This window comes from Vicia villosa, linkage group LG4 (assembly GCF_029867415.1).
Source record: "Vicia villosa cultivar HV-30 ecotype Madison, WI linkage group LG4, Vvil1.0, whole genome shotgun sequence".
NCBI classification, from domain to species: domain Eukaryota; kingdom Viridiplantae; phylum Streptophyta; class Magnoliopsida; order Fabales; family Fabaceae; genus Vicia; species Vicia villosa.
In genome coordinates, this window is record NC_081183.1 from 129664554 (window position 1) to 129680159 (window position 15606).

Sequence of the window (15606 nt, forward strand, 5' to 3'; positions counted from 1 at the left end):
TCACCTCCGATTGTCGTCGTGTTTGCCCGAGGGTGATCTAGATTTCCTTCTTGGCCGAGGGGACTGTGAATGGTGGTGGGAACGCTGATCGCTCGATCCTTTCTTGGAAGAGGGATCCCCATTCTTCTTGGGAGAAGGGGAACGTGGACGTTTCTTGGTCAACATTTCGCTTCGAGAACGAGTTTTGTGATCGGGGGGAGTTCTTGAACGGCGCTTCTGTTCGAGGGCCCCGATTCGGTTACTTTGCTGTTGCAAGAGCGCATTGTTCTGGGCAAGAGCAGCTAGAACAGTGTTTATGGTCTGGTCCGGAGGAGTCTGCCCTTTTGGGAGGAAAGGGTTGCCCAGACTTTCTTCGTGGGTGTCCTTCCCGCTTGTATCTTCGAAGCGATGAGATTGATCATCTTGGAGATCTTTAGGGGAAGGGGATGCTGTGACACCGTCTCGAGGGACGGTGTTTCTGGAAGGAGGAATGACGGAGATGTCGTTTTTCTTGAGAATTGCAGCGTCTAATGACGAGGGATCTTCGTTATTGCCGGCCATGAGTATGATTTGGTTAAAGCTTTAGTTCCTGGGTTCTTGCAGGATGGAAGAATGGATCAAGAAGGTGCAAGAAAGAGGAACGGGGGAGCTAGAATTCCCACAGATGGCGCCACTGATCTTACCGAGCAGATCAGATGGCCAGCAACAATGAAGGCTTGAAGTTCGGGATGACGAATATGGAAAAAAGGTGTTGTACCTGCAAGACACTCCGATGCCAAAGTAAGTATGTGTTCCACAAGGTACAACAATGTAATAGGGTTTTTAGTGGTAAGAAAAAGATTACCTTGCCCTCTATACGTAGAGGGCTATTTATAGGATGTTCTTGGAACGAATTAGACTCCTCTTTATAGGGCGGATATTTAGGAGACGCGTGGACTGATTGTTTACCGGGCACGAGGGACCCTCGTGGTCGGTTGCTTGGCCTAGTTTGCCCGGTCTGCTTGGATGGAAACTGCCACGCGTGATCTGAAGTGTGTTGGGCCGAAGGCGGGAATGACCCAATTGATTGTATTGGGCCGGTCCAGAACAAATCCTTATCCTAAAAAATAATTATTCTTAAAAGTAACACATATTTTATAATAAAAATTATTTCGCATTCTGACAGGGAACACATAAAGCAAAGGAAAGACTGGCCTACGTAGTATTAGATAAAGTCAAAACAATATTATATTCTAAATATTTGAGTCAAACACAATAATTTCATCTCATATTTTTTAATATTTAAATAATATTATTAATTTTATTTTTTTTACTTTTTTTATTATTTTGTTATTTATTGTAGATTAACATGTTCTAGGTTCAAGGTATACACGCGAGAATTCTCTCCAAATTGAAAGTTTTTTTTTTTAATAAACAAAACTTAAATATTCAAAATTTGAACAATTTATTTTAGAGGTTTAATTTTTTTTTCTATTTAGACCAAGTTATTATTGGTATTATTTTTTATTTTTGTTAATATAATATTTTTAACTTTTTTTTATCCTCGTAAATTATTTTGTTATTTTATATAGATCAACATGTTTTGGGTTCAAAGAATACACACAAGAATTCTCTCCAAATTGAAAGTTTTTTTTATAAACAAAACTTAAATATTAAAAAGTTGACCAATTTATTTAAGTGATTTAATTTTTTTTACTATTTAGACCATATTATAATTGGTATTCTTTAGATATTTTTATTAAATAATATTTTTTTTTTTTTGCAAAATACCATATACAAAATTTTCGTATATGTTATATTTTCGATAGATTCATCAAATCTGTTAAAAGAGAACAAAAACATGTCTTTCGAAAAAAATGGTTCTAATTTTTCGCCATTTTTCAATGTCAAAAAAGTTAGTAATGAAATCGATGAGACTATTCTTGATGCTATTGCTCCAGGCATCATTTTTACATTTTGTATTTTCTCTGTCATTTTCTTTAGAATTTCTTTGGAAATGAAGAAAACTTTAAAAATTATAATCTCAATCTTCTTTGTGGTGATATACTCACTAAACACGCAATGATGAACATATAGTTTCTCCATTCCTCTTAGATGTGTGATTTTAATTTGAATTTTTTATATTGTTAATTCATATATGTTTTAAAATATTTCGACAGTTTAAATTTTAAACTCGCAATTAAACGGGTTTGCTATTTTCTAAGAATGTGTGTTTTGGAATTAAAAGAGACAAGAAACAAGAGCTTCGAAAAAATAAAAAATTTATAAATATAAAAAATATTAGTTATTTTTTGAAAAATAAATTTGTTTAGAATAATAAATAAATATTTTTTATTAATTTATTTTTATAGAAAAATGTTTTACTTTTTTTTGAAATAATTATTTTGTATAGAATGTTAAATGAATGTTTATCATTAACATTTTTTTTTTATTTTTGAAACATTATAACAATATAAATTATATTTGAACAATTTATGTTAGCCTTTTAAGACCCTCAGTGCCCATCCTTTTTTGTTTATTTTTAAAGTCCTTCTTTCACTTATCATCCACACTCTCAAACAAAACCTAAATGAATTATTTTAGAAATTGATCTTCATTCTATCTAAATTCATATTGTCAATTCTTCAAATATCATATTAATTGGTTTTTTTTTTGGAATATGTTCATGCTATGTTTTACCAATCCTTTTGGGACACTATTGGAGAAGAGATCACTCACACTATCTTACAAATCCTTAATGATGATAAGGACCCTAGAGAGATCAACAACACATACATTTACCTTATTACATATATATTCTCTTAATTCGGTTGAAATAATTATTAAAGATAAATAATTATTAGAATCTAGGGTTTATGATATATAAAGGGTGTGAAATATACGATAGTTATAGGGTTTATGATATCTAGGGTTTATAAGTGAATTTGAAACGTTTGCAATGCCTTTTTTGTTAGGTTTGTGTTTTTTTAGGGATATCTATTATGTGACATCTTTTATTATATGTTAAATTTCTCCATTACGTACATTGTCCCTTACTTGTCAGTATTTCAAATTTTATTGATGTGTCATTTTTGAAATCTAAAAAGATATGTTTTCCTGTTCATCTGAAATTAATTTTCTTGGTTATTTATATAATATGTCTCCTTCAAAGTCTCTTCTCATTCGTAGTTCTCACTCTCTTTTTTGCTTCTCCTTAACTTTTCTTTCTCCTATGGCTGTTAAAACGTTTCACGGAGATAAAAATTTGCTTGAAGTCATCTGTGAGAAACGTCCTTGCATTATGTGTACTGACTACCTTCTTAGCATGTGTCTAGAGAATCAAGGTTGGTCTGGATATGCTGCAATACTTCGAGGTTCTATTTTTCCTAACATTATAAAAACCTTCTGGCTTTACGCATCTGTTAGTAGTGATGGTAGTCGCATCACTTCAAATATCCTTTGTATTCCCTTTATGATCACCAAATCCTCTATTGTTGAAGCTATCAGGTGTCCATATGAACCTCACTTGTATGATCATAGGAGTTTTGATCACATGGTTATCATTTTTGTTCCAAATTACTTCAGTACCTTTAGGCGAGCTCTAAACAATCCAGAGAATCTGAAACCTATTGCTAGAATATTGTTTCGATTTATCCTTACAAATCTTCACCCTAGAGGAGAATGTCTCAATGTTTTATCCTTAAGGGATAAGTTTCTTATCTTCTGCCTTATAAAAAACATTCCAATTAATCTGCCAGCCATCATCTTCAATCATCTGAAAGAATCCATCTTGGCCTCCAGACACTTTCAACAATTCTTTATTCCTTATGGACGTGTCCTATCTGCTTTACTTGAAGAAGCTAAAGTCATCAGAATTATTCGACGAGCAGAACTCACAAATGGAGACTTGTTGTTTTATAAAAGCTGTGATGTCTTTGAAATCTAGTTTGTATTTGTGTATTTCTCTATTTTCTTATTATGCTAAGTTTGTACTTCTTATCAGACAATGAAATTTTTAATTGTTCTTATTTCCTATGTTTTTTTAATTACGCTTTCACATATAATTAACTTTTTGATTATGACAAAAAGGGGGAGAAGAGATAATGATTTTGATTGTCATTGCTTATAAAAGGCTTAGAATATATTATTGAGAATGACTATAAGTACCCTATGATAAAGCAACTCTGATAAGAATATTACAAATACTTTGTTCAGTTTTTAAGGATATTCAGGTTCCTTCGAAGGACATCACGAGCCTTATACTCAGGGGGAGTTTACAAGGGAAATATTGTTTCTAATATATATATATATATATATATATATATATATATATATATATATATATATATATATATATATATATATATATATATATATAGATATTACCCTATGAAATTGTTTCATCAAAATGCATGGTTTTGTCATCAGCAAAAAGAGGGGATTGTTAGGACAAGATTTGGTTTTGCAATATGTCTCTGAGTTTTGACGATTACAATACGTATATTTTGTATGTCACAATTTAGTTTCTAATAGTTTCTTGAGTGTGCAGATATTATGTTCTAAGAGATTCTGGATTGTTGTACGTAAAGAATCATCAGAAATAAGCAAGGCATCTCAGAAACACCTTTCGTATCAAACTCTGAAGAAACATCAGATGTTTTGAAAGAATACTAAATATTCTTCAGAAGTCAAGTCACTATATGCTACTCATATAAGTTGTTGCTTCAAGAAGTCACAAGTATTCAGAAGAAAGAGTTGCGTTAGAGTTTCTGCCCCAAGATCAGAAATCAGTAAGCAAGTTTTCACGTCAAGATCAGAAGTTGTCAATTAGAAAAGCCGGTGCTTCTATGAAAAAAGTCAATATTATGAATACATAAAGAGTCAAGCCTTAGAAGATCAGAAGTGTTCTCAAACACTGAAAGGAAATGCTCACATATCCAATAACAAGATTTCTAACTATGAAATTATGAAGCCTGAAGAAACCATTACGAAGACCAAGTGCGGAAGACTATGAAGATGTGGTTCTGAAGACTCTAAAGACTTGAAGTTATAAAGACTCAAGTTTCTGGAGACAAATGGTTATGAAGACTAAGTGCTGAAGACTCTGAAGACGTGGTTCTGAAGACTCTAAAGACTTGAAGCTCTGAAGAATTCAAAGCTTATTTTCTCTTCTTACAACCCATGCCCTGAGCCTCTGAAGTTCAAGAAGAATATAAGATAATGTTACGAAGTACAAGATACAAGGTACAGACGAATGTTTTGTTCCACTACCAAGAAAGTAAGGACGATGCGTACTATCTTGTCTTCCACTATGATCAAACCATTGGAAATCAAAAGGACCTTCATGCCCTCCAACGTCTCTTTTGAGAAGCTATAAAAAGAAGATCAGTTCATCCAACAAAGTTGACGACAACTGAATAAGCTGTTGTTGCAAGTATTGTGATGCTAACGTTCACACTGTCATAATGGTTATTATCATTGCAGTTGTTCGTTGTTGCTTGGCTTGAATAACATTCAACCAACACAGATGAAGATAGAAGAATCAATGTATACTGAAAAGAATATCAATTCAGAAGCCATTGATTAAGAAGTATCTAAAGAGAAATTGAAGCTCACACCAATTAGAAATGCTACTGGGTTAATTAATTGATGCTAATGCCTAAGTTGATATACAGAAGGTAATCTCAAAAAGAAGATGAAGAATGAAGATCCTACAAGATGTTACTCAACTCGTATCACATACATCTTGATGGAGATCAAAAGAAGCAAGGAGTTGTTGCTCATAACTTGCTCAATGAAGAAGATGAAGAATGAAGAACACTACAAGATGTCAGCCAACATTTTATTAAATACATCCTTGTAGAATAATGTAATAAACACAAGAGTTGTTGCTCGAATTGTGTTTTAGTTCTAGGATTCTTCATTTAAATTGCTTTAACATAAGTGTTGTTGTTCAGAATTATGTTAAACAATATGTGCTTAAATTATTTGTGTAATATTCTGAGCAGAAGAAATTATGTAAACACAAATCTCATCAACTGTATATTCATGGTACCTTGAGAGATCGAGTGAAGATTAGAAGTTCAAGAAGACAATGACAGTGAGTCATTGTGGAAATCCTCTTAGAAGACCGAGTGAAGGTCAGGACTCTAATGAGGTGAATGAACTTAAAAGTATCTGAGTGGTCAAACGGGTAGAAATCGACTCACACCTTTCAATCATTCTACCATCAATTTAAAACAAGTTTTTTTTTGTAAAAATTGTGGTAAGATACTTCTGAAAGACCTTTTTAAAAATTAGTATGATGATGTTCACCTCCTTAGTTGTTATATATGTACTTTTCCATTATCTTGTCTATATTTATGTTTTTTATTTATGATTTTTTTAGGTAACCTGTCTTCTTCTCCTCATGATGAATTCAAGAGCTTCCTCATTCAGGCCAAAAAGGAGTCACAAGCAAGATCCAAGGTTTGATTGTTTGATATTTATTTCTAGTTCTCTACCTTACTTTGTTGACGAATGAATTTTGCCTTCAATGTTTATTATCATATTCATCTCTGATTCATGTACCCAAACTTGCATTTCTATTTTAAAAGTGGAGTGGCTGTTGTGTTTTGACTACCAACTGTTACCTTGTATGCTGCATATTTATGTTTATTTCGGTATGTTTTTTTGCCTTATATATTGTTTTATTTTTTTTATTTATTCTTAATTTATTATTCTTCTATAATAATCTTATGATATGTCTATTGTTGGCGTTTAGGAGAACATTTTTTATTTTCGAAACATTATAACAATATAAATAATATTTGAACAATCAATTTTTGCCTTCTAAGACCCTCAAAGTCCATTCTCCCTTTATTTAAAGTCCTTCTTTCACATATCATCCAAACTCTTAAAAAAATCTAAATGTACTATTTTAGAAATTGATCTCGATTTTTTCTATCTAAATTTACTTTTTAAATTCTTCAAATATCATATTGGTAATGGGTCTTTTTGAATTTGTCCATGCTATGTATTACTAATCCTTTGGGACACTATTGGTGAAGAGATCACTCACAGTATCTTACAAATCCTTAATGATGATAAGGACTGCAGAGAGATCAACAACACATACATTTACCTTATTACATATATTGTCTCTTGATTATGTTGAAATAATTATTAGAATATAGGGTTTATGATATATAAAGGGTATTAAATATACGATAGATATAGGGTTTATGATATCTAGGGTTTATGAGTGAATTTAAAACGTTTGCAATGCCTTTTTTGGTTAGGTTTGTGTTTTTTAGGGATATATATCATGTGACATTTATTATCATAGGTTAAATTTCTCCATTACGTGCATTGTCCCTTACCTGAGATCTATTAACATAGGTTAAATTTCTCCATTACTTGTCACTATTTCAAATTTTATTGATGTGTCATTTGAGTGTCCTTTCTTCTCTATTTTTACATCATATTATCTTCGTGTTCTTTATCGCCCTCTTTTTGATAAGTATTTTTCTCTTTCATATCTAGAGTTTAAGTGTTCTTATTGATTTAGTCTTCATTTATTTCCAATTGATTGCTTCTCCTTACCTTTTTCTTGCATTGTTATTATTAGTTTTTATTTATTATTGAATGTTGATTCTAATATAAAAATGTTCTAGTGGTGAGATTTTTATCCACTCAATTACTGATAAAGTATGTGTTGATAGGTACTATTCTCATTTTAAAAATCAAGTTAAAGTATGAGAAGAAACAATTATTTAGAGAAATTTTAGGATTTAGTAACCTTTCTAATGGTTCAAGTGCTTCGGACAATGAGATTGTGAGTAGTAATGAGAGTGATTGCATAATAAATGTTTGCTTTTCTTTCTTAAGATGCGTTAAGAGCTCTTCTGTAATGCTTGTTTCAATCACTAGTTAATCTTTTATTAACAATGATTGTATTAGGTGATATAATGACGAAGCTACTATAAGTAGGTTTAGGTTTAGTCGCCAAATTTCTTCCATGGTTTATGAAATATGATGTAATCTTCGAACCATTTTTGGACGACAAAAAGTCGTGATAGAGCATTGTTATGGGTCGTGTGTTAGACTTTCTATATGTATGATTGAGTGATTGAGGATCCAGGGATTAGTATCCCTTTTATTTATTTTAAGTGTGAGGTTTTTATGAAGTTTATGTGGCCCATCTAAACTCCATCAAAACAAAGTGGTCCTTTGCTCAAACGTTTAAGGTTGTTTTTAATGGTATAAGCATATAACCATTTGCGGGGTTTTATTTTAATTTTGTTAAGAAAAATAAATAGAAAAATGAATTTCGGAGTCTCTGAGTGGTCAAATAGGTACATGTTGATTCACCCCCTTTCAATCATTCTACCATCAATTTAAAACAAGTATTTTTGCAAAAATTGTGGTAAGATACTTTTGAAAGACCTTTTTAAGAAGTAGTATGATGGTGTTCACCTCCTTAGTTGTTGTATATGTACTTTTCCATTTTCTTGTCTCTATTTATGTTTTTTTATTTATGATTTTTTTAGGTAACACGTCTTCTTCTCCTCATGATGAATTCAAGAGCTTCCTCATTTAGGCCAAAAAAGGAGTCACATGCAAGATCCAAGGGGGCTACTTCCTCTTCGTCTGACGATAGAGGAATCAAGAGGGAAACCCAACGGGTCTTCACATGAAAGGATTTATATCTCTTCTGATGTTGGTGTTGCAAATTCTCTGGTCAATGTTCTCTAGCCATGGACGAGTAAAGGTTTTCACAAGGGCAAACATGATCATTCAGCTATGAGAAAGACCCCAGTCGGGATACAGCGAGCCACTGAGATTATTAGTGATTCTTCTTTTGAGGCGGTCATCATTGCTCCGTCAGACAACAATTTTGATGAGCTCATTTGTATGAAGGGCCTTTTTGGTTGGGAGGGTGTTCCAAGCTCTGAGGCCATAAGTTTGGAGTAAATTTATTCATTGATTACAAATTATGGTCTTAGAGTGTCCCAACTCGGGAAAATAACCCAGGAGGAAGTCAACAAGACTAAAAAGGAACTCAAAGAAGTTAAAGATTATCTAAAGGTGAAGATGGAGAAAGTGGACTTTATTGTTGAATACCTTGATGAACTCAAAGTTGATCTAGAGAAGTTGAAGAAGAAGTATGAGAATGAACTTGACTCCCGTGATGGAGTAGATAAAAAGAATAAAGAGAGGCTTGATTCTTGGAAAAAGAGTCCAAGGTATTACTAGATGGATTGGGCTATGCAAAGAAATAGGTGGAAGTCCAGGATGAGGAGATCTACAAGTTGAAATTAGGCGGTATAACTAAGTGTCATGAAGGTTTTGATGTTGCTCTAGAGCAAGTGAGGCTTCTTCACCCTGATGTTGATGTTTCTAAAATTAATTATCTTAAGTTTGTGGAAAACTAAAAGTTGGATCTTAAGTAGGTTTGATTGTTTGATATTTATTTTTGGTCATACCAAATGCACATGATGTGTAAGGATGATTTTTTTTTACATGTTTTATTGTAATATATTGCGTGTTAAGGAGCTTTCAGTGCTCTGCCTTACTTTGCTGACAAATAAATTTCCCCTTCAATGCTTTTTAGAATTTCCATCTCTGATTCATGTACCCAAACTTGCATTTTATTTTAAACGTGGAGTGGTTATTAAGTTTTGACCACTAACTGTTACCTTGTATGTTGCATATTTATGTTTATTTCGAAATGTTTTTTTTGCCTTATGGTGTTACCATAAATATTGTTTTCTTTTTTATTTATTCTTAATTCATTATTCTCCTATAATATTCTTATGCTACGTCTATTGTTGGCCTTTAGGAGAACAGTTGATTCTCATTGTTGGCCAAGCATATTGTTCTTATCGTCACCCAATGTGGTTTCTATTACAATTTGGTGATCATCGAGGACTCCTATGTTCTAATCTCTAATATCGTTGTTCATTAGAAATTTAAGGTTATGCCTTTAAAATTAACATAAATTTTTGGATTTTAAGGGTTCACCCTTATATCTAGGTGGTGCTATATGATAATACATAGTTCAAAGTGTTTATTAATTTCCCCTCACTTCAAAAATAAAACCATAAATCATTTTAAAGGTGATAAATAAATAAAAAGCATTATTAACAAATATTAGATACTTAAAATAATAACGATAGGTCAAAAAGAAAAAAAAATCACTAAAGGGTATGAGGTTATTACCAAAATAAGTTACTCATCACTAACAAATGAGAATTTACTTACTCATTGCTCAAATTAGAAGGACAAATAAAACTCTACACATTACACATAAAAAACAGGCGGGAAAAGCTCTAACTCTAAAACTTTGATTTGAATAACCTCTTCTTTTCCTTATTGTGTTTTTTGTTTGTAATGATATTTTCTTTACTAGATCTTATCTCTTTAAATAATACAGGTAAAATCTTATTTCGTGGAATTTTGGATATTTGGCGTATTCCATTGACATCTAAAAACATACCGCATTCGGGTGGAACATATTATGATTTGGGGTGGGAATAAGGAACACACTGTGCTTTCATGAAACACATACATTTTCAGAAATGCATTGTATTTTCGTGTCGAATGAGATTTAGATGTTATCATGAAAGTTGTAGAATTGGATGCATCAGCCTTGGTCAATACTTCTTCTGTGAGATCTGGATCTTGATCTTTCATATTCATTTCCTAAACAAGGGACACCACATTCTCATCCAGTGTGTCAAGATACTCGAAAGATTCTACAACGGACCTTATCCTCAAAAGCAAGATAGTCGCCCTTTTGGAGCTCATCCATGTATCAGTCTTGCTCGATTGGGAGATCATTAATGCGTTCTTGGACCACTTCCTTTCCCTTTTGAGAGCGTTAGGTAAGAATATGTCTTTCTCCCTAGAAGCACCTAATGCCAAAATGGTTGATGCCTAACAAGTATGATACACCATATTTGATAAATCATTCTAACACACAACTTTAACCTTACATGAAAAATATGTGTAATCCTTTTCGGAAATAGAATCTTGAAACTCCTTGGTTGTTCACAAACCACGCTAGGCAATGAGTGATGGTGGCAGAGCCACTTGAGTCAACGTAACCCTTCTCATAGAGTGAAGTCTCCACAAGTCTTGCTCAAACGACCAACGCCTACGGAAGAGCCACCCTTTCTCCTGAGGGACCTCGGGCTCATGACTAATGACCGAACTCCCCCATCCATTAGTGATGATCAGCTCGGAGCTTCTGCCAATATGATTCACTTGGAGAATGCATCAGGATAGGTGAGAAACTATTAACAAACCCAACAGGGCGGCTCTTGATTTGAACTTTCCTAGTAACCAGAGTATTTGCAGCACCCACCTGAAGTGGTATTCCCTAATGAGCCTTTTTCAACGGTTACATTGTCATGTAACATTTCATTTTATCTACAAGTTAATAATAGAGGTAAAAAAGTAATACACCAAAGATATGTATATTACAAAATTACATTATAAGTGGGATAAACCCTATCTCTTATAAGTGTGTGCCACCTATTAATTTCTCTTTGTATTTGGTAGAAATATTTACTATTCTTCATAGAGAAATGATATTTTGACACCTAATTCCTACACTACACTATATGTCACTGTTCACAAATATGGTAAACAGTGACATGCATGATTTTTACCTTTTCTTAATATTTTTTTCTCTCTCCAAAACAACTTTGGTTAATAGGGTGTAAAAACTTGGTTAATACAGTTTGTAGGTTGGTTAATACATATCCTGGCAATAAAGTATAGTCTTAAATAGAAAATAAAAGTTGGTTAATTGAGTGTTATAAGTTTGTTAATATAGTTCATAGTTTGGTTATTAATGTCTTGACTGGAAAATACAAGTTTGTTTATTGAGTGTTATAACTTGGTTAATACAATTTAGAGTTTGGTTAATATATATTCTCACTTAAAAAGATAATCTTACGTGATAAATTAACTGTGGTTATACTATGTATAAAATTGGTTAATATTGTTCATAAACTGGTTAATTAATTCTCAAACATAAAATATATTAAATAGCAAAATAAAGTTGGTTAATAAAGTATAAAAGTTGGTTAATATATTTATAAATTAGTGTTGAATATGGTTAATAGCATGTATTTTATTGGTTAATGAAGTAGTGAAATTGGTTATAAATTATAGGCTAAATTACAGTTTTGGTCTTCCTATTTTGGTGTTTTCACGATTTTGGTCCCCCTATTTCGGTTTTAAACACTTTTGATCCTTCATCCCCATTTTGGCTACAAAAAACACTTATGCGTCACTTTTTAAAATAAGTAGCTCATCCTCAAGTGGGAATGAGAGACCAAAAGTGAGGATGGGAGACCAAAAAATGTATTTTAAAATGTGACACATAAGCGTTTTTTGTAGTCAAAGTAGGAATGAGGGACCAAAAGTGTTTAAAATAAAATAGGGGGACTAAAATCGTGAAAACACAAAAATAGGGGGACCAAAACTGTAATTTAGCATAAATTATATGTAAAATAGTTGGTTAATAATGTATATTTTGTGGTTAATTCTATTGTGAAGTTGATTAATGATACAACCATATATTTGGGTTATAAAATAAATTTTAAAAATAATTTTATTTTTAAATTTTTTTTAAAAACAATATTATTATTTTAAAACACTGTTAATCGTGTAATACGGTGAACAGTATATACGGTGTAACAAATGGTGTCAACATTATCATTGTTGTTCTTTAAAAGACAGTATAGGCTCGTAAAACTTACTATATTCCTTAATTTGTTAGTTAATTAACATAGTCTTAGAAGCTAAAATCTTAATTAAAGGCGGGAAGCCGGACAAGAAAGACGAAGACATATAGGTTGAAAATTTTTGTATTTGTATCACTTTTAAAGTTTTTTTCTTATAAGCAATTTATATCTAGCGGGTTTTAAACTAGGAGACCTTTAGTGAGTCAGAGACAATTTTAAGAACTTAATATTATATTTATATAATGAGTATTTTATTGGTATAATAGCAAGCTTAAGAATATTTTTATTTGATTACAAAGTTAAATTACTTTCATTTTATTTTATCGGTGAGTGTAGTATATTTAATAATGTTAAAAATCCATCTCTCTTATATAGTTTTATTTTTTTTAATAGTACTATTTATGAGTGGATAGCAGTGAAAAAATAAAATAATGTTAAAAATGAAAAACAAAATTGTTAATACATCATAAATAAAAAGACGTGTTAAAGGCTATTATAAATTTTACATATTAGAAAAAGTTTAGAATTTTTTATTTAATTAAATAGACTAGGTCACATGAATTAAAAATACGTCTTTTAAATCTATCAAACGGATTTTTTTAAATAAATTTATTATTTTTTTATAATATATCTTGTACTTTATATTAAAATACAAAGGTAAAGTTATACTCCTATGAATAATGTATTTTGTATAAAAGTAATGTCATTTATACTTTATATTGTATTTTGGATTTTATATTTTGAATAACTAGTGAAAATAAATTGAAAAAAACTTATAAATAGGGATGATAATTTGCCTCATACCCTATGGGTACCTGCAAAAAATGTTTATAATGGATAGGATAAAAATCGCAAAATGGGTACGAATACAGGCACGAATAACTATCTATTCAAATAAGCAAGTATGGGTGTGGTGCGGACATGGGTATCTTACTATCCACCTCGCTCCATACCCGCACTACATATTTATATTATTATATAAAAATGCATGGTTATCGCTTTTTAAAAAATATATTGTTATCAAACTATTACACATTTTAATAAAAATATTTATTTATTTCTGAACTCAACAATGACATGCATAAATTTTTTTTAATATTGTTAAAAAACTTAAAATTTCATGTATTTTATAATTAATCCATTTAATTTTAACACAAACGCGGGTAAACGGGCATGAGGACTGGTATTGAGGTACCAATACGATACGGGTATGGGTATGAACATTGGTGCCCACGCAGACATGGGCTCGGGTACGGAGATTTTTTTTAACTGCGGGTATGGAGACGGGTACTATTATACCCTGCCCAAACCCTGTCCATTGTCATTCCTACTTATGAATAATGTCATAATTTGTAAATTTATACTATTATGTAAGCTTAAATAAGTTAATGTGAACAAATATTTTCTCTCTTTGTACTTTTGATTCTCTAGTATATTTAAACATTAGTTGAATTGCTTATTTACATATGTTTAAATGATATATGTTTTTTTTTAAATAGATTAATATACTTTGAAATTTTTAACAGGTCAGACTCATACTTAGTAAGCCTAACACGGCGCAGTCTATTCTCACCCCTAATACAATGTATAATTTATTTATTTATTTTAATATACAATGTCATCATTTATTGTTTATACATTTATATAAGTTTTTTTTGTAAGCAAGATAATATTAATGAGAGAATTAATGGTTCTCTAACCTGTTATACAAAAGAACGAGCGAAAAAAACTCGACAAAAAAAAAAGAGATTACTAACCAATTAGAATTACAAGAGAAATAACAACGGACCTTTGTTAAATTCGTAAAAATTAAAATTGGGTTTAATAATATCTTCTATGAATGACCAAATATTTATAGTAACTTGTGTTGACCCCATTTATAAAATATAATTATTCTTAAAATAACTCATTTCTTTAAATAAAAAATAGTCATTTTTCATAACAATGTTTTTTCAAAATAGTAGAGTCAAGCACAATAAATTCTTCACTTATTTAAATAATATTTTTTTATTTTCCCTATTGAAGCTTTATTAATTATGTTGTTATCTTTTTTTTCTTCTTTTCAGATAACCATGTTTGTGGTTCAATGCATACACTATGAATAATCTTTGTTGTTGAATAACCTGGTGTAGCCTTATATATTTTTTCTCAATTTATTTTTGAAGCAACATTTGACCAATTTATTTAAAAGATTTAAATATCTTTTAATGCAGAACAAATTATTTAAAAATATAATTTTTTTTCAAAATACCATATTTAAATTTATATATATATATATATATATATATATATATATATATATATATATATATATATATATATATATATATATATATATATATATATATATATATATATATATATATATATTCATCAAGTCCCATTTAGAGAGAGAGAAAAAATGTTTCAAGAAAATAATTCTGAGATTTCATCGTCTTCCAGTGCCAAAAAAGTTAGTCATGGAATCGACGACACTGGTCTTGATGCTACTGTCACAGGTAACATTATTACAGTCTAATTTTTCTTTGCCATTTTCTTTAAAAAAAATTAGGATAAAATTGAAGGAAAAAAAACTTAGAATTATAATCTCCATCTTTTTGGTAGTTTCTCCATATCCCTTAGATGTGGAATTTTTTTCTTCATTTTGTGCATTCGCGATGATTTGTTTTTCCATAGGTAATCTTGCCAACTCACAAAATTAATTGTTGAGTCTGCTATTTCAGAAATCAAACTCAATTTTTGTTCATAGTCACATTGTATTTCTTTCAAAAATCAAAGTAATGTTTTTCTTATAAGAATAAAGATTGTTATAGTCTTTTACTGAGAAATTATTGAAGTATAATTTAGGATTTTTGACAAGTTAACATTAGGTACTTTGAATTTAGTTGGGTATTCATTCCCGCAATTA

The 15606-nt window shown here is 30.8% G+C and overlaps 1 protein-coding gene across 1 annotated transcript; it reads right to left on the minus strand.

Annotated features, from left to right (window-relative positions):
* On the minus strand, positions 1–540 carry LOC131597863 (uncharacterized). The gene has a single exon (XM_058870525.1). It carries the CDS (start codon positions 538–540, stop codon positions 1–3), a length of 540 nt encoding a protein of 179 aa, XP_058726508.1.
* Between the last annotated feature and the right edge of the window lie 15066 nt (positions 541–15606).

Coding starts and splice junctions, on each gene's coding strand:
- LOC131597863 (XM_058870525.1), bottom strand. CDS start 540: ATGGCCGGCAATAACGAAGATCCCTCGTCATTAGACGCTGCAATTCTC.